The sequence below is a fragment of the Solanum stenotomum genome, chromosome 11 (assembly GCF_019186545.1).
Source record: "Solanum stenotomum isolate F172 chromosome 11, ASM1918654v1, whole genome shotgun sequence".
NCBI lineage: Eukaryota > Viridiplantae > Streptophyta > Magnoliopsida > Solanales > Solanaceae > Solanum > Solanum stenotomum.
Window position 1 is genome coordinate 5167021 of NC_064292.1, and position 23849 is coordinate 5190869.

Consider the following 23849-nt stretch of genomic DNA (forward strand, 5'->3'; position numbering starts at 1 on the left):
TATCATGTCAATCTAAAGATATTTACTTGGTGCAACAAAGAGATCAAGAAAACAACGTGTGACAATAAAGTTAAAAGTTAATGTATTGGAAAAATGAAATGAGTTATGGCCGCTACTCACCTTTAATAATCGAGGTTATAGGAAAGTCGGTCACTTAACTATATCTAACTTCAAATTAGTTAAGATTGTAAGTTCTATGTGTTCATCGCGTTCAATATTTAAAAGGCTCATCGGAATCAAATTGTCTTTTATATTTTTTATTTTTCACTCGGTGTCTGATGCTCGAATTGAAGCTTCGACTAAATGTAGATCACACACTGCAGGGCCTCTTAAGGATGACGCTCCCAACAAGATTTTCTCCATACCCACGGCTCAAATTCGAGAAATCTAGTTAAGGGTGGAGCAGTCTCACCACTGCACCACAACTCATATTAGTGAACCGTCTATGTGAGTTGCCAACTTCTTGTACTTATTGGGGATTTGGAGCAATAATACATTTGCACATTAACTTAAAAAGTAAGACTCATAAGAATGTTTATCTACCCTAAAAGTTACCAAACTCACATAATTAGGCTTAAAAAGTAAGAATAGGTCTCAAGTATACACATGAATTATAATATTTACACGTGGTCAAAGTCTAGATATAGAAATAACAAATCTAAAAATTGTTACACTAATTTAGTATAGAACTTCAGTGCTTCTTATTTACAAGGAAAAGTAGGTTAGGTTCAAATTAATCATGTCAATCTAGAGATATTTACTTTATGCAAAGAATAAATTCACTAAAACAATGCCTAACAATAAAGTTAAATAGATTTAGGTTTAAATAAATGAAATCAATCATGCCACTTCTCCACTAGAAACACACCTCCACTTTATTTATTCACTAAAACAATGCCTAACAATAAAGTTAAATAGATTTAGGTTTAAATAAATGAAATCAATCATGCCACTTCTCCACTAGAAACACACCTCCACTTTAAATGGTTGAGGTGGTAGGAAGGTCTGAAAGAGAGCTCGATCATTCAAGTACACTTCAATTTTGAATAAAATTGACCATATGAATTATCTATATCCCTTTAGAATTGATATTTGAACAACTTGTCAGAATTGAATTATCTTTTAAGTTAGTCGTCAACTTACTTCAACACTCCTCTTTGAGCAATTATCTTTTGTACATAAACTTAAAAAGTAAGATTTATAAGAAGGTTCTTTTACCCTAAAGTTACCTAACTCACACAATTAGGCTTAAAAAGTATATACACATTAATTGTGATATTTACATGTAGTCAAAGTCTAGATATAAAAGTAATAAGCCTAAAAGTTGTAGCATTAATCTATTAAAGAACTTTTAAGAGTACAACTTAACTATAAGGAAGTAGGTTTGAATTTATCAAGTCAAAATCTAAAGATATTCACTTTGTAATGAAGCATCAAGAAAACGTGTACAATGAAGTTGAATAAACTGAAATTAATTAAGTTTGACTATATTAATTCTCAATGTCCATTTTATTTGGTATTTGAAATGCTTATCAAAATTGAACTATCTTTTACGTTAGTCGTTGGCCTACTTTAACACTTCTCTTTTATCGATCGAAAGCAATTACACTTTTGTTTTTTTAACACATAAATTTTCACAGTCAAATCTAATCACACTATCAACATATATAAGTTAAATTTGATGAGAAAATATAACTTAAATTGTTGTTCGACCTTTCTTTCATTTAGTTAGAACCACCTAAAACAAGAGGAAAATCGAATTAGGATATGACTCATTTCTAGTTGTTGAATCCTGAACTAACTCAGCTCGGTTATTTACATTGCATCCTACTATAAAGTCCTTGACTTAGAGTTTGATTTCCTACTTTTATTTTTGGTTGTCTCAAATACTTGGTTATTCTACAATGTAAAAGTGTTTGCTTTTGAGCAAGATGTAACATGTGAACTCGTGTGCATGGTTTATTTGATTTGTCACCTTGTTTCTAAGTGATTTTCAATGTTTTTTTTATGTCAAATCTTAACGGTTAAACCGATAACCGTACCAATAACGATAAAAAACCTATAAACCAATAACCTATAAGTCAATAGCTTAATGGTTCTATAATGGTTTAGCATCTCTACAAACCGAAGACCAATAAGCCAAACCGATAAACTTCAAAACCGAACCGACCGATACGCAGCCCTATTAGGACGTAAACAATGTATCGAGTACGTCAAGTGATGTATCCAAAACCGAAACACGATGTCAGGACATTTTAAAATGTATCTAAATTCCATCAATTTTATATTTTAAAAAAATTAAGAAAAAGTAGGATGTAATAACTCTTAACACTGGAATTTGTGTTTCAAGTAAAATATTTCTCTGGAAAAACATTTTCTTCAAATCAATGAATCTTTATCTGCAAAGATTATTGGGAACATATCTTACAGTTCCATATATTTTTTTTATCTGAGAGCCCCCCCACCCCCCAAAAAAAAACTGTCATTTGTGTTCTTTTGCTCTTTTGGGTCCATCTTCTTTTTCCTTTTTTCCCCTTTTCACATTAAAAACATCTAATGATGTGTCATTGTCATTCTTCAAAAAACAACTTATTCACACTCTGTATTTATATCAAATTAAATATAAAAAATGTACGTAAAAAATATGTCATGTATTTATAGATTTGATGCTAGTTCCTAGCGCGCATAAATGTTTATTTTATTAGGTTGTTATGTAGTGCAAAAAAAAAAAGAACTTTTTATTTGACGCGTTCCCCTCTTTCCCCTTTCAACTCAATGAAAATCAACCTTTCCCTACTTTGTTTTGAGCCTAATTTTGTTGAATATAGCACAAGATTTTCCAAAGAGAAAAGAATGAAAGCTAAGTGTAACAGCTATCAAAGCACCTTCAACAAATACATTGTCAACAATCTACACAATTGGGGTAGAGAACATTCCTATAAAAGAAAGTGAACATTAGAATTCCAACTTTAATAGTCATGGACTCAACCATTTATAAAGAAGCTACAAAAAGGTGTACTTACCCTACCCCAATAATGTGGTGTCTTAAGTCGTTTGGTAAAGTGTATTAGTGATGTCTGCATTAACTATACATTTATTTACAAAAATATCCTTAACAATTATGGTAGAAAAGTTGTAAAAATGATGTAGATGGACAATGAGTTATGTAACCATGTTAATGCATGCATTAAAATCTCTTGCATTATTAATACCTAGTAATCTATGGTATTAGTAATACAGACATTAATACACAATAGAGTGTATAACTAATATAACATGAAAAAAGTGTAGCAAACAAGATATTACCAATACACGTAGTTAATGCATGCATTATTTTACTAATACACTACCAAACGACCACTTAGTCATCTTGCAAGTACTTAGACTGTTCCATCTTACCTGCTAGCTCCCACCACTACAAATACCAGACAGGCTTCGCCTACCAAGGTGCAGATGAGAAGAAATCACCGGCATTTAGCACAAAGCATAGTAAAACCAACACCATTTGCATCCGCAAGAAACAAACTAATAATCGTATCCAGAATCCGGTTTTTCTACCGAGAGATATTATAAGGATGAAATAATGTTCTCCCTTATTCGAAGGGGATCTTATGTTTTCTATCACAACTAGTATGTCTGGGAATCGTCATAGTAAGAGTACAAATATTCGTACTTGCAATTCAGGCGATCAAGTTTCCTCTCTGTTTTAGGAGATATATTGACTTCAACCGACAACATAACCATAAACACAAACAATACAAGAATCCGTGATTAAATCCGGCTTATGCAACGGAACAAAATGACTAAAACTTACTCAACATAACAGAATTCTTTTCACTTGAAATTGTGACAGCATCTTAAATTATATGAGAGGTCATAAACATAATCTGTCATTACATTAGAGGTATTCTTTTCGAACAGGGAATCAGAGAACTGGAAGTTGGTAGTTAAATAAGGAGACAATTACAAAACAATATCATGGAAATCTTCCACGAATAGAAGATTGCCTCAAAACTGCCATCAGCAACATCAATAACAGATATCTAGGTCGAAAGCCCGTCCCATGTTTTTCACATTGAGAGAACAAATCTAAAGGAGCATTTCTATTTTCTCTCATAAATATGGCTACTCAAGATTATCATTTAGGAAATAGATAAATTTACCTCTCCAGAAGCATCACCAGTTCACAATGAGGAGTATGTGGAAAAAGATCAACAGCCATGGCTTTGACAGGTTTAAAAGGTTCTGAATTGGGCATAGATTTGGTCCTATGTCGTGCAAGAGTAGCGCTGCTCATCTTCCTCCATAATCTGTTGTTTTTATTATCCCCCTTCTCCGATTCATCTGGAGAAGGTGTGCAGAGCTCAATAGCATTTGCAACCAAGCTTTCAGGATTACAGGAAATGTAACTGAAAAGAACAGTTCAACATAAACAAAAGTTAGACTATAAATAACAGTGGAAAAAGTACAAGCAGCGAACAAGAAAATGGAGAAGGGATAAGTTGATGCATCAACGGAGCTTACACAAGCCTCCTTAGACGTGAATTAGTCCTTAAAAGTTTGATAACCTACAAGCATAGAGAACAAAAATTAGCAAAGCAGCTCAGTTCAAACCACAACATTCAAAAACATAGGAAACACATTGTAGCACAAAGTAGCTTTTTTCAAACCTCAACACTCAAAAACATAGGAAACACATTGTAATATCTATCCTGAGGGTCACATAAAACAGGGATTAGATCAAAGATAAGATGAAATCTTCATCCGTTATATTAGATGAAAAAGCATATAGCTTAGAGACTGGTGACCAGCATCATAAGGAGCCAAATTTCTTCTGTCAACTAATTCACATAGATATGGAAGTGTTCAACATATGGCACGAGTTCCTTTTTATTACACTTCCTCCCATTTCTAGCGTAATCTTACTCGTAACACCAAGATTCTGGCCTCCATGCAGAACTTGGTGCATGCAGCAACTAGAAGTCAAGGAATGTTATAAAAAAATTCTGGTGTTATCTGAAAAATAAAAATTCAGAATATCATTACACTATACTCGTCTAACAAGTGAGTCCTAAATGGAAAGCAGATCTTCTCAATGGCCAGAAGGAAGATTTCCCAAGCTGCATATCTAGCCTTACGATGTGGCTAACAGAGCAATTAGACATTAGAGAGCAGTAGTGCACAAAGTACTAAAACAGATAACAGCCAAGGATGAAAGCAGAGAAATCACTTACAGTGGGATGAAGTCCAGCACGTGGAGGATCTACAATTGCAACAACATTCTTGAAATGTTGCACTGGAGTGGTCAAATTCTCTGATGAACACTTCTTAAGTTGGGTTGCTGATTCTGTAATGCCATCTGCTGAAGATTCTGACAAGCTTTTACCATTGGTACACTCAAGGCCTGTTTTCCCCTCAGGTTCAGCGGTACCATCCGTAGAATTCATATTCTCAGTAGGTGTTGTATCTTGATCAATGCACATGCTTTTACCATTTTCAGACCCAATACCCGATTCCCCATCTGTTTCCGATGTGTTAACTATAGAATCAGTCTTCTCTGTGGAAGTAGTATTTTCTTGGTTTTTCTTTTCTTTTATATCTAGAAGTCCGTCTACTTTTGGAGGTGAAGCAAGATATTCTTTCAGTACAGATCCCATGACATCCTCTGCCTGCAATCTCATAATGAAAATTCTGGAATTAAAATGTGCAGAACAAATTCGGAAACAAAAGATACTATATGCTACAGAAAAAGGGAAGTACGGATGAACATGGTCATTGTTTCCACAGAAATCTAAGCTAGAGCTCCCGAACAAAGCTAACTAGTCTTTACATACAGGTTGTATCAAAAGTAAGCTAGCTTTCCAACACTAGTTCAGATATACTTCCGAATGTGTTAAAGGCAGATCCATCGGGCTTTTACACTTGGTTACTCAACTTAAAATGCCTGATATATCTTTTTCCTAAACTAAAAAAAGACTTGTATATCTTTAATGGAATTAAAAACGGGACGAAAACTTTAGATTGTTAGAATCTCCTGCTAGATTAGTAACATCATCTCCCAGATAGCTAGGTCAGCAAGAAACTAAAGGTGGCTCATAATATCGTTTTATTGAAACAGTAAACCTCTGCAATTTCCCCAAAACAGTAAAAATCCTCTGGCCTTCAGAGCACGACATTACAATGACTACATCCAAATCAGTATAGTTTCTCCAAGCATCGGGTCTAATCCGATTGGCTCAAAAAGGGAATGTAGGAGTTGCTCACAAAGGACAACATTCTTGAAGCCCCAACATTGAAGCAAGAAGTATAATTTGGAATGCAAAATGCACCACCTACTGCCATTTCTGATGATGGTCTATAAGCTGTAAGTGGTACTTAAATTTAGTAACCACATGACTTAGTCAACCTGATTAAAAAAGCTGCATGAATTACTAAACATAAATGGGAGAACATAAGATCCCCCAAACTAGTCCATCATTTCTAAAAAGATACTTAAACTTTGCCTGGACCCGCTCGAAATGAACCCATACCATCCTGGAGACGAAACAACCAGATATCTGGGACACACTGCCACAGGTCAAGAAGAACTTTTTTCATTTATATTCCCCCTTCTTCTATCAAACATCCCTCCTACTAGTACTAGGAGGAGTTAGATTGGTGTGTGTTCGGGGATTTGCTGGTGCAAGACTGGTGGAAGGATAGGTGGAGGAGTGGTCCATGGAAGAAGAGAAAAAAGGAAAATTTCTTCTCATTTGTTCTAGCCTTGGTGGACAGAGTTATTTGGTATTTGTTGTTGTAGGTAGGTCTGGCAAGTATATTGTGGAATTAGTCGAGGTGCGCTCAAGCTGGCCCGGGCACCGCGATTTAAAAAAAAAAAAAAAAAAGGAAAAAAAGATGTGCAAAAGAATTATGAAAGAAACACTAAATTACACTAATTTTGGAGATTTTCACACGCTTCAATGGTTGTGTGGAACACCAAAAATGCCACATGGGCTAAAAAGGGGGTATTAGTACTCTTCGAAGTTCGAACAACTATAGGGGCAACAACACCAAACCCAGTGAAATCCCACAGGAACTATAGGGGAGTCATGGTAAAATCCATATCAAAATCAGGTTTACCTTGCTTAACGTTGGGTTAATTTACTTCACCTAATTGAGAAGAAAAATTTCTGAACCCTTAGTCATAGGAGGACGGCCCACAAAGTTTGTCTTTTTAAAAACTAGAGACTAGTTTAAGGGGGTCTTTCTGTATTTTCCCAAAAGAAAATCATCACTGCATAGTTTCATGGCAATGACCGAAAGTAAGTAAAATAAAATGTGAACGAAATCCATTGGTAGTGACTAGTTTTATAAAGAAGGTATGACAAAAGCCAGAGGACAGGCCAACATTACAATAGCGAAGGGGGGAGGAAATAGTGAGAAAACCAGTAAAGATGGTAGTCCAATCTGACCTTTCCACAAATAAATCTACAGTTCTTTATCCCATTGATTTCAGCATTTCTTTGAGCATCAGAAACAGCAGAAGCATTCATTTCAATGCCAACAACCTGAAGAAATTGATGTTTAGAAGAAGCTTCTTATCATCTCAAGACATCCAAACATATTCAAAGTGCATATAGATTTAGTTTTCACCTTGTTACAAAACGTTAGTAAGACACTCTTAAATGAGAATTGAAATACCAAGTCAGTAACAGAAAATGAGGTAGCATTGTCGATTTTCTATTATCTTATGATCCCCTAAAAAATTCTCCTGTGTTTCAAAAGTTTTACACATTTTCCTTCTTGACTAGCCAAATGCTTGACCACTTTCTTAAACTGGTTTTTTTTTTCTCCCTGCACAATTAAAACATATATATCCATCCCATTTTACTGAATGCCCCAAATAAACGCAAATAAATGCAAACTGTTACTAACTTATTTTATTTTTTTTTTAAATTAGTAATGTTGAAACTGTTACTAACTTATATTTCTTGAATTTGGATTGATATAATTGTTTTTAACCAAACATCCATTTTTTTAGTTTTAAACTATTACTCCTACGAATTAGATTTATATCCAGTTTTCCATTTTGGAACATCCAAAAATTCGACTCAGTTCATATAAAGAAAGATTGTTTCCTTTGATGAAACCTTTACAGTGTTAGAAACAACTTTTCTCTATTTCATTTTCCAGAATGAATAAGTAAATGTATGAGCCCATATGTACCACAACAGATATTGCGCATTTGCACTATCGAATTTTATCTTAATATATATGTTAGAATAGTAATAGGTATATACAATCCTACTTAGAATAGAAATGGGAATAGTAATAGTAATAAGAATAATATATAGTGTCCTACTTGGAAAAGGATTGTATTGCAGTGTCCTAGTTGGAAAAGGTGTCTATTGTGGTGTCTATAAATAGGTTTTCTCTGTAATAAATTAATAATGTAGACAACAACAATTCAATAATATTCTTCTCTTATATTTCTCACATGGTATCAGAGCATCTACAATCTTGGTAAACAATCAAAGAGCTTCCGTTGCCGGCGGGCGGCTATTACTCATATATGTCGCCCGTCTGGCCAACAATTATGCTAGCAAAACTTGTAGCACCATGTCATCTTTTCGGTGAATACTTTTCCATATTTAATTTGTGTAGCACCGTGCCATCTTTTCGGTGACTACTTTTTCATAATTAATTTGTGTAGCACCGTGCCATCATTCTGGTGACTATTTTCTCATATCTGATTTGTGTAGCACCGTGCCATCATTCCGGTGACTACTTTTTAATATCCTATATGTGTAGCACCGTGCGATCTTTCCGGTGACTATTTTTTCCATATTTAATTTGTGTAGCACCGTGTCATCCTTCCGGTGACTACCTTTTTTGCATATCTAATTTGCGTAGCACCGTGCATCTCTCCGGACTACTTTTCATATTTAATTTGCGTAGTACCGTAGATTTTTCCGAACTACTTTCTCAAATCTGAGTTGCATAGCACCGTGTGTCTTTTCGGTGACTCCTTAGATTTGATTTGCATAGTTCCATTCGTTTTTTTGTGACTCCTCAAATCTGATTTGCGTAGGGTTGTGCCATCATTTCGACCCTACCCATATAATTTCTCTTTTTCAGTAGGATCGTGCCATCATTCCGACCCGACCCATATTATTTCTCTTTTTCAATGGGGTCGTTCCATCAATTCGAACTATCCTATATAATTTCTATTTTCTAGTTGGGTCGTGCCATCATTCTAACCCTACCCATATAATTTTATTTCTTAGATTGTGACCACTTTCAGCCTTCAAATCTGATACTCCGACGTATGAGCATGTTCTAGCCAATTTTTCGGTGACTTTCTTGTTTAATATCAACTCATCTATTGATTCCAACATGATACATATACTTTATACTAGATTTTGGGCACTTTGTTGCTCAGGGGGAGTTTAGTAGCCTTGTATGTCGATTATGTGAGTCACTCTATGGTCTGAAACAGTCTTTGCAAGTTTGGTTTGGGAAGTTCAACACTGTAATTTTATCACTCTGTGTTTTATCGGCATTATGCATCAAATTCAGTATTTCATAAGATTAAGCACATTGAGATTGACTGACATTATGCATCAAATCCAGTATTTAAGGAGAAGACAAGCACATTGAGATTGACTGTCAATTTTGTGAAGTCGATCGATCAACTTGCAGATATCTCACCAACCCCTCATCAGTCCTCGTATTAATTACACACTTGTAACAAGCTAGGTACATGAATTGTATGCACTAGCTTGAGGGGGAGTGTTAGAACATGAATAGGTTTATACAATCCTATTAGAATAGGAATAGGTTTATACAATCCTATTTAGAATAGGAATAGGAATACAAATAGAAATAGGATCGTATTCTAGTGTCTATAAATAGGGTCTCAATAACTACTTACCTGGGAATAATCACAAGGAGTTTGAGATTTGGGATGGAATCATTGAGAAGACAGAGAAGAGGTTGGCTAATTGGAAGGCAAACTATCTATCTCTGGGAGGAAGAGTCACCCTGATCAATTCGGTTCTGGATGCGTTGCCTACATATGTTATGTCACTTTTCCCTTTACCAGCAAAGGTAGAAGAAAGGTTGGATAAATTGAGGCGTGATTTTCTATGGTTGGGGAACAAAGAAGGGAAAAAAATGCACTTAGTTAAATGGCAGACAGCCTTACTAAGCAAGAAGATAGGAGGTCTCGGCATAAAAAATCTGAGGGTCCAAAACAAAAGTCTACTTTCTAAATGGCTTTGGAGATTTGTGGTTGAAGATCAGGCATTATGGAGAATAGCAATTCTCAACAAGTATGGGCAAACCGAGGATAGCACGTATGGGGTATCAGTTTGGAGATCAATCAGAAACTTATGGGATAGTCTAAAGGAGAATTTGGTGGTCAAGGTAGGAGAGGGTAATAAAATATTTTTTTGGAAGGACAAGTGGATTGGACAAGAGTGTCTAAACTCGGTCTTCCCCGATCTCTTTTCTTTCTGTACCAATCCTGAGGCTAAAATTGCTGAGATTTGGTCCCCTCAGGGATGGAACCTCACTTTCAGGAGAAATCTAAATGATTGGGAAGTGGATAGAATTGCTGAACTGCTACTCAAATTGGGTGAATTCACAGGCCTTACTACAGAAGCAGATAGTATAAGATGGAAACATGACTCTGATGGTAAGCTCTCTGTGCGTAGACTGTATAAGAGAGAGGTCATGACTCACTCTGAGGAATTCTTGGTCCATGGAAACAAATATGGAAGGGCAACACCCCAACCAAGGTGAAATGCTTCACCTGGTTGGTCACCAGAAGGGCATGTCTCACTCAGGAAAAACTCAAGAAAAGAGGCTTCCAGATTGTCTCCAAATGTTTTTTTTGTCATGCGAAGGAAGAAACTAACTGCCACTTATTCCTACACTGTAGAGTTACTATCCAGGTGTGGTGCATGGTTCTCAGCATTTCTCAAGAGCCCTGGGTGATGCCAGAACATACTGTTGATCTTTTGAGCTGCTGGATGAGGAGGGGGGGGAGGGGGGGGAGCAAGACCCAAAAAAGATGGTGGTCTATAGTACCTACTTGTGTCTGGTGGACTATTTGGAGAGAAAGAAACCTTAGGTGTCATGAGAATATTACTAACTCTATTCAGAAAGTTAAAGAAAATTGCATTAACATGTTGTTTTTTTGGTGTAAGAAGATGGTATAGAAGAAGTAGACCAGTTGGTAGATTTCCTAGGATCTATGTAATTATGGTTTTAGCTTGTAACTTTTTGGAGGTAGTCAACATACCCTTAATGCTGAAGAATACAACTTTAACTTTATCAAAAAAAATGTAGACACAACAACAATTCAATAATATTCTTTTTCAATATTTCTCACAATATATATAAATTCAAACTACGACATTTAATAGGGAACAGCAAATGAATTTCAAATGCTTAATTTGCCTAACTAAACATAATAATTTACATAGAATGATGGAATTGATCTTTAACTCCTGGGGCACTTGTTTTTTTATCAGTAATAGGCAACTTTATATAGTAACTTCAGCAAAAAGGAGATGCTCCGCAGTTATAACAAGACTGTACCATTACAGATAAAGTAAGACACTTTGAAAAATAGGTAAAAGCAAAAACAGTGAATATGTGGGCCAAAAGTTAACATCATGACGCAAAACAATTTCATCAACAACATAACCAGTTTGATCTCACAAGTAGAATTGGGATTTGGGGATGGTGGAGTGTACACAAACCTAACCCCTACCTTGTGTGACGTAAAACAAATTCAAAAAGAAAATTTAGGATTTAATTGGAGTGGTGAACATTACCATACCAACTCGATTTGCCAGAGTAAGACCAATTGTTCCAGTTCCACAGCAAACGTCAAAAAGCAAGGTATCAGGACCCAAGCTGGCCCAGTCCCCTGCAAGGGAGTACAACTTCTCTGCAGCAAGGGTGTTCACCTGTGCCAATTAAAGAACTTAAAAGAGTCGCGACTTCTGGAAGAGAGGGGGGGGGGGATAAGAATAGGATCAGCTTAGGAAAGAGAAAAATAAGCAATGATCTCACCTGAAAAAAGGCCGTGGGTGAAATACAAAACTTAAGTCCATTAATAAAATCGTGAATTTTTGCTTCAGCAACTGCATTATCTGCATGCAGTTCAGAATAGTTTTCCCCTCTGGGAAATGGAAGCACACGCAGAGGAGCATCTGCTGGTGCTACATTTGATATACCAGTGTGATCCTGCATGAAAAAGTAACAGCATCAAGGTTGGTTAAAGGCTCCACTGGAAGATCATGTACATAACTCACTAGTATGAAAAGGCTAGCATCTTGAAAAGTTCAAAAACAAGAATATTGTTTGAAGCAAGGAAACAGGTAAAAATAAAAGATTTGAAGACAAGGATAATAAGTTACAAAAACGATAGCTTTTATAACTCGCAAGATCCATGGCTTATTTCGCCGGCGAGCAAGCTGTTTAGGTTATATATTAGTGAGCAATAAGTACCAGATTTTTAGAATTAACCCAAAGCTTCACCCCGCTGTCATCATATATTGAGAAATGCCTGGGAAAATTAGAAGTAGGAGTGTACAATAATAAAGAAAGAAAATTTGTATGACAACCACCTGAACTACCAGGGCAGTAAGAGGTAATGTTGGTGATGCACTAGAAGCTCCCATAGCAAACGCTTTGGCCAAACCTTGAAGTTCATCATTAACTAATGCATCGTCAAAAGCCAGAGTGGAAACCTAGGCAATCAAGGAGTAAGATAAATTTTAAAAAGAAGCAGCAAAGAGCAAGTCCTAAGCAAAAAGTAATATCAACTGCCTCATCACTGAATCAGGATATCAGTAATACAAGTCTGGATCATACAGCTAGCTGCTCATTTTGCTGAAAATGGTAGACATAAAAAAGGGAAACCCAGTGCCTGAAGCGTCTCTGCATTCACAAAGGATCCGGGGAAGGACCGCATCTGAATGGGGTGGGATGTAGGTAGTGTACCATGACGCAAGCATCAGTGGTTGATTCCATGGGTTGAACCCCTGATCTATAGGTCACATGGAAACAACTTCATCGTTGATCCATGACTCCCCTCCTGAAAATGGTATATATGTAGGAACAAAACAAGGACTAAGTTAACTAGAAAAAAACCTGAACCATCAGCATAACCTCTGAAATGTTTGCACTGGGATTTTCAACCTCTACATTTTTACCAGGCGGCATGCAACCTTCTCGAACCTGGATGTAGATTTACCGAAAGAACCAGTCAGTTGGCCACGCATCACAACACCACCCCCAATAAAAGAAAGAAAAATACTTAATTTGTCCAGCCACACTAACAATGCACATTAAATCATCTCTGCATGATAGTAGAGGCTGAACAAACTATTTGGTCATAGAAGCAGTTGGACATACAGTAAGTTGACGCCAGAATCCGGTATTATTCAATCTGTTCCAAATAGGTAGGGTTGACTGTTGTAAGAATTCTTGAAAGATAGCAGCATATGTACAGGCAACCTTAGAAACATTTGGGCAGTCTACAGGTTCCTCAACAGCTGTCACACCATCCCTGGTACAAGGATAATTTCTGTTAAATGAACTACAAAAAGAAAAAAAACACTTAGATCTTAGAAAACTGCAGTTGCCTTTATCCACCTGAAATTTCCAAGCTGAAATCCCACAGTTGGCTTTCCTAGTACAGAGTATCCCGCAGAAAACTCACACTTGTTTCGATATCCATCGATAAGTGGTGATTCAATTATGCCCTCTAGTTTGCATGGAAGACCACCTGCTCAAAGAAATGGTTGAGCTAAAGGTTATATCATTTTTCTTTGTCAAATGCTACTAATATTCGGCACTTGCATGTAACACATGTCAACGAGTATACAAGTTTATAACTTCACGTATATTATTAAGCGGCGTATTTGAGTTATAAACAAAGGTAGGAGAAAGTGCCTGATTGTGATGTATTGTGATGTCTGGCTTTGCCTCCAGTTACCAAAGTTATAAGATTATCTTCATTCTTTTGGAATTACTTAGCATATATACTATAAAGAAATTAAATGATAAGCTTGAAATAATAGTCTATTGATCTCCTCTAATCTAATTTGAACTTGATGTGCTATTGTTAAGATATTTGAACTTGATATGTAAAATGATAGTCAGGAATGGAGGAAGATATAGATATAGCTATCGTGTTACAATATCATATACTCTATTCAAGTAAGATACATTTTATATTTACATAAAACAATAGTAATTTATCAAAATAATGTGTTTAATCTTATGTTATTATAACTTAATCACATATTTTATGTAGGTATTGAATAGGTTGAAAGAAAGAAACGACAACAACAACATACTCAATGAGTTGAAAGAAAGAAAGAAAGAAAGCTAATTTAATTGAATGGCGTCTGACAAATTATTGGAATTCAAATTGTTGTAATAAATAGATTTAATACATAATTCAAAACCTAGATTTTTCATTTTTTCTTTGCATATTGTAAATGTTGTTTATACCATACATTCATGATTCATATACAATAACAATGCATTTAACCATAAAATCTGAATTCTGCAACCATCTATTACCAGAGACACGTGTATGGGAATAAGAACCTAAATTTACAAATGTAAAAATTATAATTATATACATGAATGATGAATTCTTTGAAATTTTCATATGACTTTAAAATCCTAAAAACCTTTACAAGAGATAAATTTACTATATGTGGAAAAAAATTGAAATTCTAGGTTTAAAATAACGATTTAAATGTATTTGTTAAACAATCTGGATTACAATTTGTTGAAATTTTGATAGGTGTCACTGAATTAAATAAGTTCTATTTTATAGGAGATTGCATGGGGTTAGATGAGACATATATATAATCTATTTTAACACTACCATTCTCTGCTTTCAATACCTACATAAAATATGCAAAGCTATAATAGCATATAAAATAAAAAGTCACTAAAAGTTTAATTTTTTTGGAGATATAAGATGTATCTTATAACTTGAATAGAGTAGCATATGATTTATAACACGATATCTATACCAATCTATATTTATATCTATACTCATCACCTGCCATCATTATACACGCCTCTTACCAATTACAAATCAAGTGCAAATAATCTAACTTAAGAGGATATTAAATAGGCTACTATTCCAACTTTATCATTTAATTTATTTATGTTTAGTATGTCATTCTAACAATCCCAACAAAAACTAATCCCAATGAAAGAAGATAGTCATATAAGTTTGATAATTGGAGGAAAAGCCATAATCACAATAAGACACTTTCTCTTTTAACTTCATTTTATAAGTCAAACACATCATTTAATAATATAGGTAATTTTTTATTTTTTTTATTTTTTTTTGGACAAAGGTAACAGTTTTGTGTATTAATCTTCAACACTAAAGGTTGGGATCCCAAATTTACATCATGGAGCTACATACAATTGCGAGTACTCAAAACAAAACAAAACTAGAACCTACTACAACTTACAAAGAACCTAGGATATCTATAACAACTATAGGATCATCTACATACTCCAAACTGCACCAATAGCAAAAAGTGATTATGCAATTCGTTTTGATCCTGTGTATGGGACTACTAATACTCTCAAAGCATCTCATATTTCTTTCCTTCCATATGGTCCACCAAATCACTGCTGGGACAATTCTCCATCTGCTTTGGTCTGTACTGCCACTGCCTTCGGTGTTCCAGATTTATATAGCCTGATTTGCCCTTTGTGGCATGATCCAGCTTGTGCCCCTGAAGCTGGTAAATAAGTTCCACAATTGTCTGACCACCTTGCAATGAAGAAACAGATGGTTGATTGTCTCTGCCTGTAGCTCACAAAAAAAACATCTAGGACACATATATTCCCCTCTTCATTAGATTCTCCTGTGTTAGTACCGCCTCTTTAACTACCAACCAAGTAAAGACTGCCACCTTATATGGAATTTTGACTTTCCAGATAAGCTTCCAAGGCAAAAATCTGAGTTGAGTCCCCATTTGATTCAGGTTCTTGTAGGCAGAGCTAACTGTGAAGATACCTTTGCTGTGATGAATCCACTTAAGAGTGTCTTCTCCCTCTTTCAATCCTCCAAAATGGTCCAGGGTGCCATAAAATTCAGCTAGTCTATCCACCTCCCAGTCTTGTATCATCCTTCTGTATGTTAAGTTCCATCCATGGATGGACCAAACTTCTTGCACAGTGGCCTCATGTTGCTGATTCAACAAGTAGATGTCTGGAAAGAGTTGTTTGAGGCTGCCATTTCCTAACCAATTATCGTCCCAAAATAAAATCTTTCTTCCATTGTTTATATTGAATCTAGTTCTTTGGAAAAAACAATGCCACAAATTTCTGATTGATCTCCATAGGCTAATACCATAGGCAGAAGTCACTTCCTTAGTTTTCCAGTGATCTATCTTCTCATACTTGGCCTGAATCACTCTAACCCAAAGAGCCTGCTCCTCTTTAGGAAATCTCCACAACCACTTCATCATAAGGCTTTTGTTNATGAACCTATCTCCACTACTTCCCCTTCCCAAACATTGTTGTCCCACATCATTAATATGCCTCCCCTAGTGCCACTAGCCTGCAGTTCCCCATATTTGACCCCTCTTTTTCCCCACACTTGTTTAATTTCCTCCCCACTATTTCTCAAGCTTTGTCTCCTGTAAGCAGATATAGGTAATTTTCTAAATTTATATACTCATTGATATGGGGTACACACACAAAGGGCGTGCTAAGAAACTAGTATAGTATAAACATAAGCATAATATCATCCTAGTTCACCTTAAACACAGTGAATAGGACCAAATTATTTGTCTATTAATTACAAAGAAATAGTCATAGAGCCAACTTGCAGCCGATGCAATTCAAAAATAGCATACCTATTTCCCTAGCATTGAGAATCCATTCTGGAAATGGAACACCATTTGGGCAAGCTTTACGTGCATTTCGAGTCTATGCATATAGAAGATGAAAAAAGGGTCAAAAGTCTATTTTCGCAATCCCTGGGAAAGTTGTTAGTGACGTTATAACAATATGGAATAAAGGGGATAAGATATACTAACAAGTGTTTTGAGAGTTCGCGTCAAAGAGCTCTTCTTCTGCTCCAGTTGATCAGCATATGGCATTTTAGCAAGAGGAGTCACCACATCTCGTACACACCTACCCTTCAGAACTGAATCGCTGGTCACTGGGTCCTCAGCCTCAGTTTCCTCTGATATTTTAGTCAAATTCAAACCGTCTCCAGCTTGGGTTTGCATTTCACCTTGTTGATTGGTCGGAAATGAGGACATTACCGAATTACCCTTTCTCTCAAATGCCCGCGGAATAATATCTCCAACCTTTAAAATCTTGTTGCCAGCAGGCTTTCCATCCAACTCCTGCAGAGTTTAGGTTGGACAAATAAAGTTTCTGATAATAGAAGAACTGCACATAACTCTAATCAAATTTAGACAACAAAGGAGTACCTTCACAGCAGTCTTCACTTGCTCTGCATTTTCAAAAGTAGCAAATCCTACAGCCATGCCTTTCTTCTTTTTTGCTGATTTAAAAGTAACACCCTGAGATTTAAGGAGTCAACTCCAACAAACATCTCATCACATCATAAAAAGAATCGATGAAGAACAGTATACCGATACATCAAAAAGATAAAGAGTAAGGATTATGTTCTCTAGGAAGCAGAATCGTGATTTCCAGGAGAGCAGACTTGTCGAGCCATAGAGCAAACATCCATACTTCTACAGATGCTAACAGTGTTACTGCAAGTAGTCTACAAAATTACACCCTTCTTTAAGCCAACAACGAATTCGAGCATTAAAGGGTGTGGTCTAGTGTTAATGAGGTGGATTGAGAACCTAAGTTGCTCAGACTCGGGTGCGGGTGTCCGATACTGGTGCAGATCTAGAGGTCGGATCCTTCATGATCTAATTTTTAAGATTCTGAGATATGGATCCATGTATGGATACAGGTGTGGGGATTCGCCTAAAAATAATTAAAATATCTAAAAATAGAGTTATAAAACCTAAACTATGAGATATTTTGTGGAGAACTTGAGGAGAATACTGCAAGGAGATTAAAGAAAAAGGAGTGACATAGAAATTTCTATATAAAAGATATTCCATTTTCCTCAATTTCATCTTAGCTTTTGTATTGATTATAGAAATCATTAAAACTATCCAGACTTTCCCCATCGATTATGGTCAAAGTACCCAAAATTGGTTGACCAAATCGGACACGGATCCCTCACCCATGTCGTGTCGACACAGGTGCGGCACCAAAAGTGAAGAGTCTGAGCAACTTAGTTGAGAACCATGAGGCCTCAAGTTCAAATCTTAGGAGAGACAAAAACACTAGGTGACCCTTCGGGGTGGCCCGGTGGTTTGGGCTTGAGACTTCCATGTTGGAGGTCTCAAGTTCGAAACCGGGGTTTGCCATTTAGGTCGAGCTCGTCGCACCGGGCTTGCCTAGTGCGAGTTACCTCTCCTATGTGGTTTGCGAGCTATTGTATAGGAACGGGGGTAAAACCCTGTGCACACCCAAAGGGTAGCGACTGTGGGTTTCCCTTGTCATCAAAACAAAAAAAAAAACACTAGGTGATTTCTTCCTATCTGTCCAAACCTGGGTGAACAAAGTTACTCGACACATATGCTGGTGGGACATATCAGCTACCCGTGAAATTAGCTGAGGTGCACGCAAAGCTATCCCAGACACCAGGGTTACTTTTTATATTAAAAAAAATATTGTTTCATTATCAACCTTTAACGGAAAACCAAGGGAAAAGCACCTAGAGACTCCACCACCCTCCAATTTACCAGTTTTCCAAGATACTGATTGTTTTAAACCTCCCTGTGGATCAGTTCACTTAGTTTCCAGTTCCTCATCAAATGCCATAACTGACACAAATCTTACCATTCGTATAACAACTTCACTTAATTTTCAGTACAACCCAGATATACTAGGAGTACACACAATTTTGTAACAAATTATACAATGAGAATAAAAGGCCATGGAAAGTTTAAAATGTTTCCCATACTCTTCTAGATCAGGAAGAAAAATGGAACCGTTGGAAGTCATCCGACCAGAGTATTCCCGGCGGAGAAAGGTTTGCACTTTGCAGAAAATTAAAAATGATCCTTTGATCAGAAAGAGACCAAATTGTTGAAGTTACACTTTTGGCATAGTGCTTTCAGACTATTCATAGTTTCCAACAACTAATCTTCTGGCTGATGAATTCCCATAATCTTATTCACCACAAAATGAATGCATTGACATCCATAGGTGTCTAATTCACAAAAACAAACTAGAGTTGACAAAGTTCACATACAATTGTGAAGTTCGCTTTCAAATTGTAACTAGTGAGAACTAAAACTTCAACCCAAATTTTTTACTGTAGCTTAATAACAACAGTTATTGGTTTTCCACTACTTAAAACTGGGAATTACCAGTATCTGAGAGAGAAAACACAAAATACACCATGACAAAACAACAACATACCCCCGTGTTAATCCAAAAGTGGAGTCTAGAGAGGGTGGTGTGTACGCAGCCTTACCACTACCTACCTTGTGAAGGTAGAGCGGTAAATGTTATAGACACTCAGCTCAAGTAAGGCATACCAAAAATCAAGTATGTAAAGCAAATACAATGGTAAAGAAGTCATACTTAATGTAGAAGAGAACAGAAGCAACAACAAAAAAAAAATGATTTTTGAAGCAAAGGAAACAACACCCAATACTAAAATCGAAGAATATGCTAGTATGAAAGTGATAATAACAATACTCATTAGAAAACTAACCAAAGCTCAACTATCTAATAACCTTCTATCCTAATCCTCGACCTCCATATCCGTATTATAAAAGTGATCAGAAAATAAACAGCAAAGGAATTGGACGTACATGTTTAATATCTAAAAAGATTCATCTTTGAGCAAAAAACTTACATGTTCTTTAAGGAAACACCTTAAATTATCTGAACTCCACTTCATGGGAAGATTCACCAAGCATTTTGACAACCCAGAACCCGAAGAAGAACATTCCTCATCGTCTAACGCCTCAGTCATCATAACGTCATTGCACTTTTCTTCTTTATCCTCTGCCTTCTCCCTGTCGTCGTCAGCGGCCGTCTTAGCCATCTTCTTCGCCCGGTCAGAAGTCGGGTCCCATGTATTATCGGGTCGGACCCGAAGCTCTGATTCACCATGAGCGTAACGGCAGGATTCCCCGTGGCTACATGAATCATCATTTCTTCGAAAGTAAGAGCAAAGCGTCGTCTTCCATAATGGATTTTGTTGTTTTTGCTCTGTTTCTGTTACTGTTTCTGATTCTTCTCGCTTTCGCTTCTCCGTCGGTTCCGCAGGGGTATCCGGCAAACTGAGCTGCTCTAATGAATCCTGGCCGTTCAATTCAGTTTTCAGAGTTCCCGGTAACTGAAGCTGCTCCGATGAGTCATCTTCATTCAATTCAGATTTCACAATTACCGGCGAATGGAGCTTCTCCGATGAATCCTCACCATTCAATTCAGTTTTCAGAGTTTCCGGCAACTGAAGCTGCTCCGATGAGTCATCTCCGTTCAATTCCGTTTTCATGATTACCGGTGAATGGAGCTTCTCAGATGAAGCCTCGCCTTTCAATTCAGGGTTTACAGTTTCTGTCGACATTGGGGAAGAAGGGTTTTTCGAATTTTTCTGCGGCTGTTTTGACGGCGGAGAGGTTTTAGCAGTTTGTAGAGTTGTTACGTGTGACAATAACTCCCCCACTACTGTTCAGTTACTTTTTTTCCCAATTATATTTGCTAAAATAAAATGAAACACATTAGGTTAGACTAACCTAATGAACTTATTAAAAACATAAATACGAACTTTAACTTGACTTCAATCGATAATTAGAATTTTTGATTTTGTTATTGCACAAGTAGGCACTTAATGTATTCATAACGTGAAGAAATAAACACTTGAATATTGCAAGTCGTATGTGTGATATACAAACGTTACTACATGGATTAATGAGCCTATGTGGAATCATGCGTGTATTATGTCATATAGGGCACATTTGTTTATTTATTCAATTTTATTCAAGTTAAAATGTCTAATTGTATACACTCAAAGTTAAAGATATTAATGTTACTTGTGTACACTCAAAGTTGTGTACGCTCTTTATATAGTTATAATTTGTTTGATTATGATCCATAGTTATATGTTATAAAGAGTAGAGAGGCAAGTGAGATTAAGAGTGGAAGGAAAGAGGTGAACGAGATCTGGAGAGAGATATAATTGATTTGTATCAAAAGCTAGCTACTAGAAGGAGAAAAGAGGCGAGCGACATTGAGAGAGGAAGGAGAGAGATACAATTGATTTGTACATATCTGATCGAAAATTGTATGATGAATACAATTGATTTGTATATCAAAGACTATTTGTATTCAATTCGTTGATTCAAATCAATTGAATCAGGTATACTAATGAATACAATTTGTATAGATGAATGGTATCGAAAAATACAATTATATCGTTGTTGTAACTCGTAACAAATTGTATTTGAATTCATTTGTTGCTCTATTGATTATTACCATTTATGTGTCCTGCATAGAGAGAGAGGAAGAGGCGAAAGAGAGGGCAGAGATAGGTGAGGGAGAGAAGAAAGAGAAGGGGCATTAGCTCAGCTATATTTATCAAGCAGTAGTTGCGAATAGTAATTATTCCAAACTAGAGTGATGTACAGTAAATACATATTATATGTTTACCTTATACTATGTAATTTTTCATATTATAAATCTTAAGTATTTTTTAAAGAGCAACTTTCACATATAACAAATACAAAAATCATATTTGTATGTTATAGCTATAGTTTGCATAATTGTGCTCCATAACAAACTTTATATTTGCTATGACTATTAATATGTATATTTCGCTATACATATATACAAAAGAAGCAATTGTATAATCTGTATTTGTATAAAGCGAGAAAAGAGAGAAAGACAAAAGAAAACTGGGCAGGAGAATATCTGTATTTGTATAATCATAAGTGTATGGGACAAAAATATATGTAGTTGTATATACAATTTTCTCTCGCTTTATACAAACACAAACGCAATGTATACATTTGTGTTTGTATAAAGTGAGAGAGACGAGTGAGAGTGGCGTGCTAGATCTAGGAGAGGGGATAGAGGTGAACGAAAATATATGAATATATATAATTTTCTCTCGCTTTATACAAACACAAACGCATTTTATATATTTGTGTTTGTATAAAAGCGAGAGAGGCGAGGGAGAGACTACCGAGAGTGGCGAGCGAGATTCACCAGGGAGAGAGGCGAAATAGCAACAGTTTGCTACGGGGTACAATTAAACCAAACAGTGGTTATGACATTTAATTTGAATTAATAGTTAACTATTATATACAAATTTCCCTTTTAAAAAAAATATCAACAAATCTAACAAAATAGGTGCTCTTAAAATTTTACATCTATTTTCTATTCATTTTTCTTTATATATATATATAGAGAGAGAATACAGAAAATACAGAAAATAAAAAACAAATACAGAAAATATAGAAGATATAAAAATAAATACAGAAAATACAAAAATAATACAGAGAATACAGAAAATCACAGAACTAATACTTCACAGAACTAATACAGTGGAATAACAGAAATTGGCAAATACAGCAGAATAGCAGAAATTCAGATTTTTGTTAATCCTACTCAGTACTCCCTCTTACTCGTGTCTGGTCATGTTCATCTCATATATATCCTGTTTTTCCCTTCTTTTTTTTTTTATGTTACTACCCCGTTCATCTCTTCCTTTTAACCTGTATTCTTAAAAACTTCTTCATTAACCCCATCCCAGAGATGGCCAACAAGACGTCCTGTAATATTTGCAGACTTTTTTAATGCCTTAGAAACATCCTACGAATTTACAGGTTAATCCATCGTTGTTATTAAGAAGTTAAAAGTCTAACCATATACTAAGGGTAGTGTTATACTACAAACATATTTACATATTAAAGCAAACATGATTTAAAACATACATACTTTACATATATTTTTAAGGAAAATTACAGGAAACATAAGAGACTTACATGACTTAGACGGAGAGAGGTTTCCCTTTCGGGAACCCCGACTGACTCTTACACACTTAAAACAAACTTTTTTACAAGCTGAATATTACAAGAGGGATTTTTAGGAATTTTTGGATTGAGTAGTGGAGATCATTTTTCTGAACATTGGGAAGGGGAATATGTTGTGTGTTTCTCTTTCTGGTTCTTTTTTCTTTCTTTTCTTAAGTGTGGAAGAGTGTCTTTATATAGAGGTTGAGGGGGACTTAGCATAAAGCGTGGAGGAATCCTAATGGCCAAACATGGCCGACGCACTAAGATAATAGAATAAAAAGTAACGGCCTAAAATTGGCCAACGCTTTTACAAGATTAGCTTAAATAATTCATGCCGGGTACACATTTGGGCCCCATCGCACATGCATTATTTTCACTTCTCAAAACTTTTACACAAAATAAGACGCGTGCTTATCAGTTTTTTCCTCCTTGGAGGATAGTGATAAAGTAAGCACTCACACGACAAATGTGGGCATACCCACATGGCACACTTTTATTCCTACTTTAAATTATTGTCTTGTTTTGCCTTGTTCTCCTTCTTCTTTCTTCAGTTCTTCAGGTATCAAGGTTGTGAAGAGCTTCGGAATCAAAACTCATTCCTGAATCATCATCTGCATTGGGATTTTGAGCATCTTGATAATATGAATGTTCTCGATAGTCTTCTTCTCCTGAACTGTTGGATCTGGTTATGTTATTATTAGTATTTCTTGGACTAGTATTAGGTCT

General features: G+C 35.9%; 1 protein-coding gene across 1 annotated transcript; it reads right to left on the reverse strand.

Moving 5' to 3' along the window:
• Positions 1-3820: 3820 nt before the first annotated feature.
• On the reverse strand, positions 3821-20758 carry LOC125843655 (zinc finger CCCH domain-containing protein 24). Its single transcript, XM_049522816.1, has 14 exons — positions 19958-20758; positions 17490-17582; positions 17088-17402; positions 16905-16977; positions 13654-13786; positions 13414-13567; positions 13150-13236; positions 12624-12746; positions 12067-12240; positions 11826-11960; positions 7452-7547; positions 5235-5669; positions 4525-4568; positions 3821-4409 (listed from the first exon to the last, which is right to left on the reverse strand). The coding sequence occupies exons 1-14, from the start codon at positions 20672-20674 to the stop codon at positions 4160-4162; spliced, it is 2829 nt and encodes a 942-aa protein (XP_049378773.1). The 5' UTR covers positions 20675-20758; the 3' UTR covers positions 3821-4159.
• Between the last annotated feature and the right edge of the window lie 3091 nt (positions 20759-23849).

Coding starts and splice junctions, on each gene's coding strand:
- LOC125843655 (XM_049522816.1), bottom strand. CDS start 20,674: ATGTCGACAGAAACTGTAAACCCTGAATTGAAAGGCGAGGCTTCATCT. Junction 17,403..17,489: donor AAGTGAAGACTGCTGTGAAG/GTACTCCTTTGT, acceptor TAAACTCTGCAG/GAGTTGGATGGAAAGCCTGC. Junction 13,568..13,653: donor TTTCAGCTTGGAAATTTCAG/GTGGATAAAGGC, acceptor TCCTTGTACCAG/GGATGGTGTGACAGCTGTTG.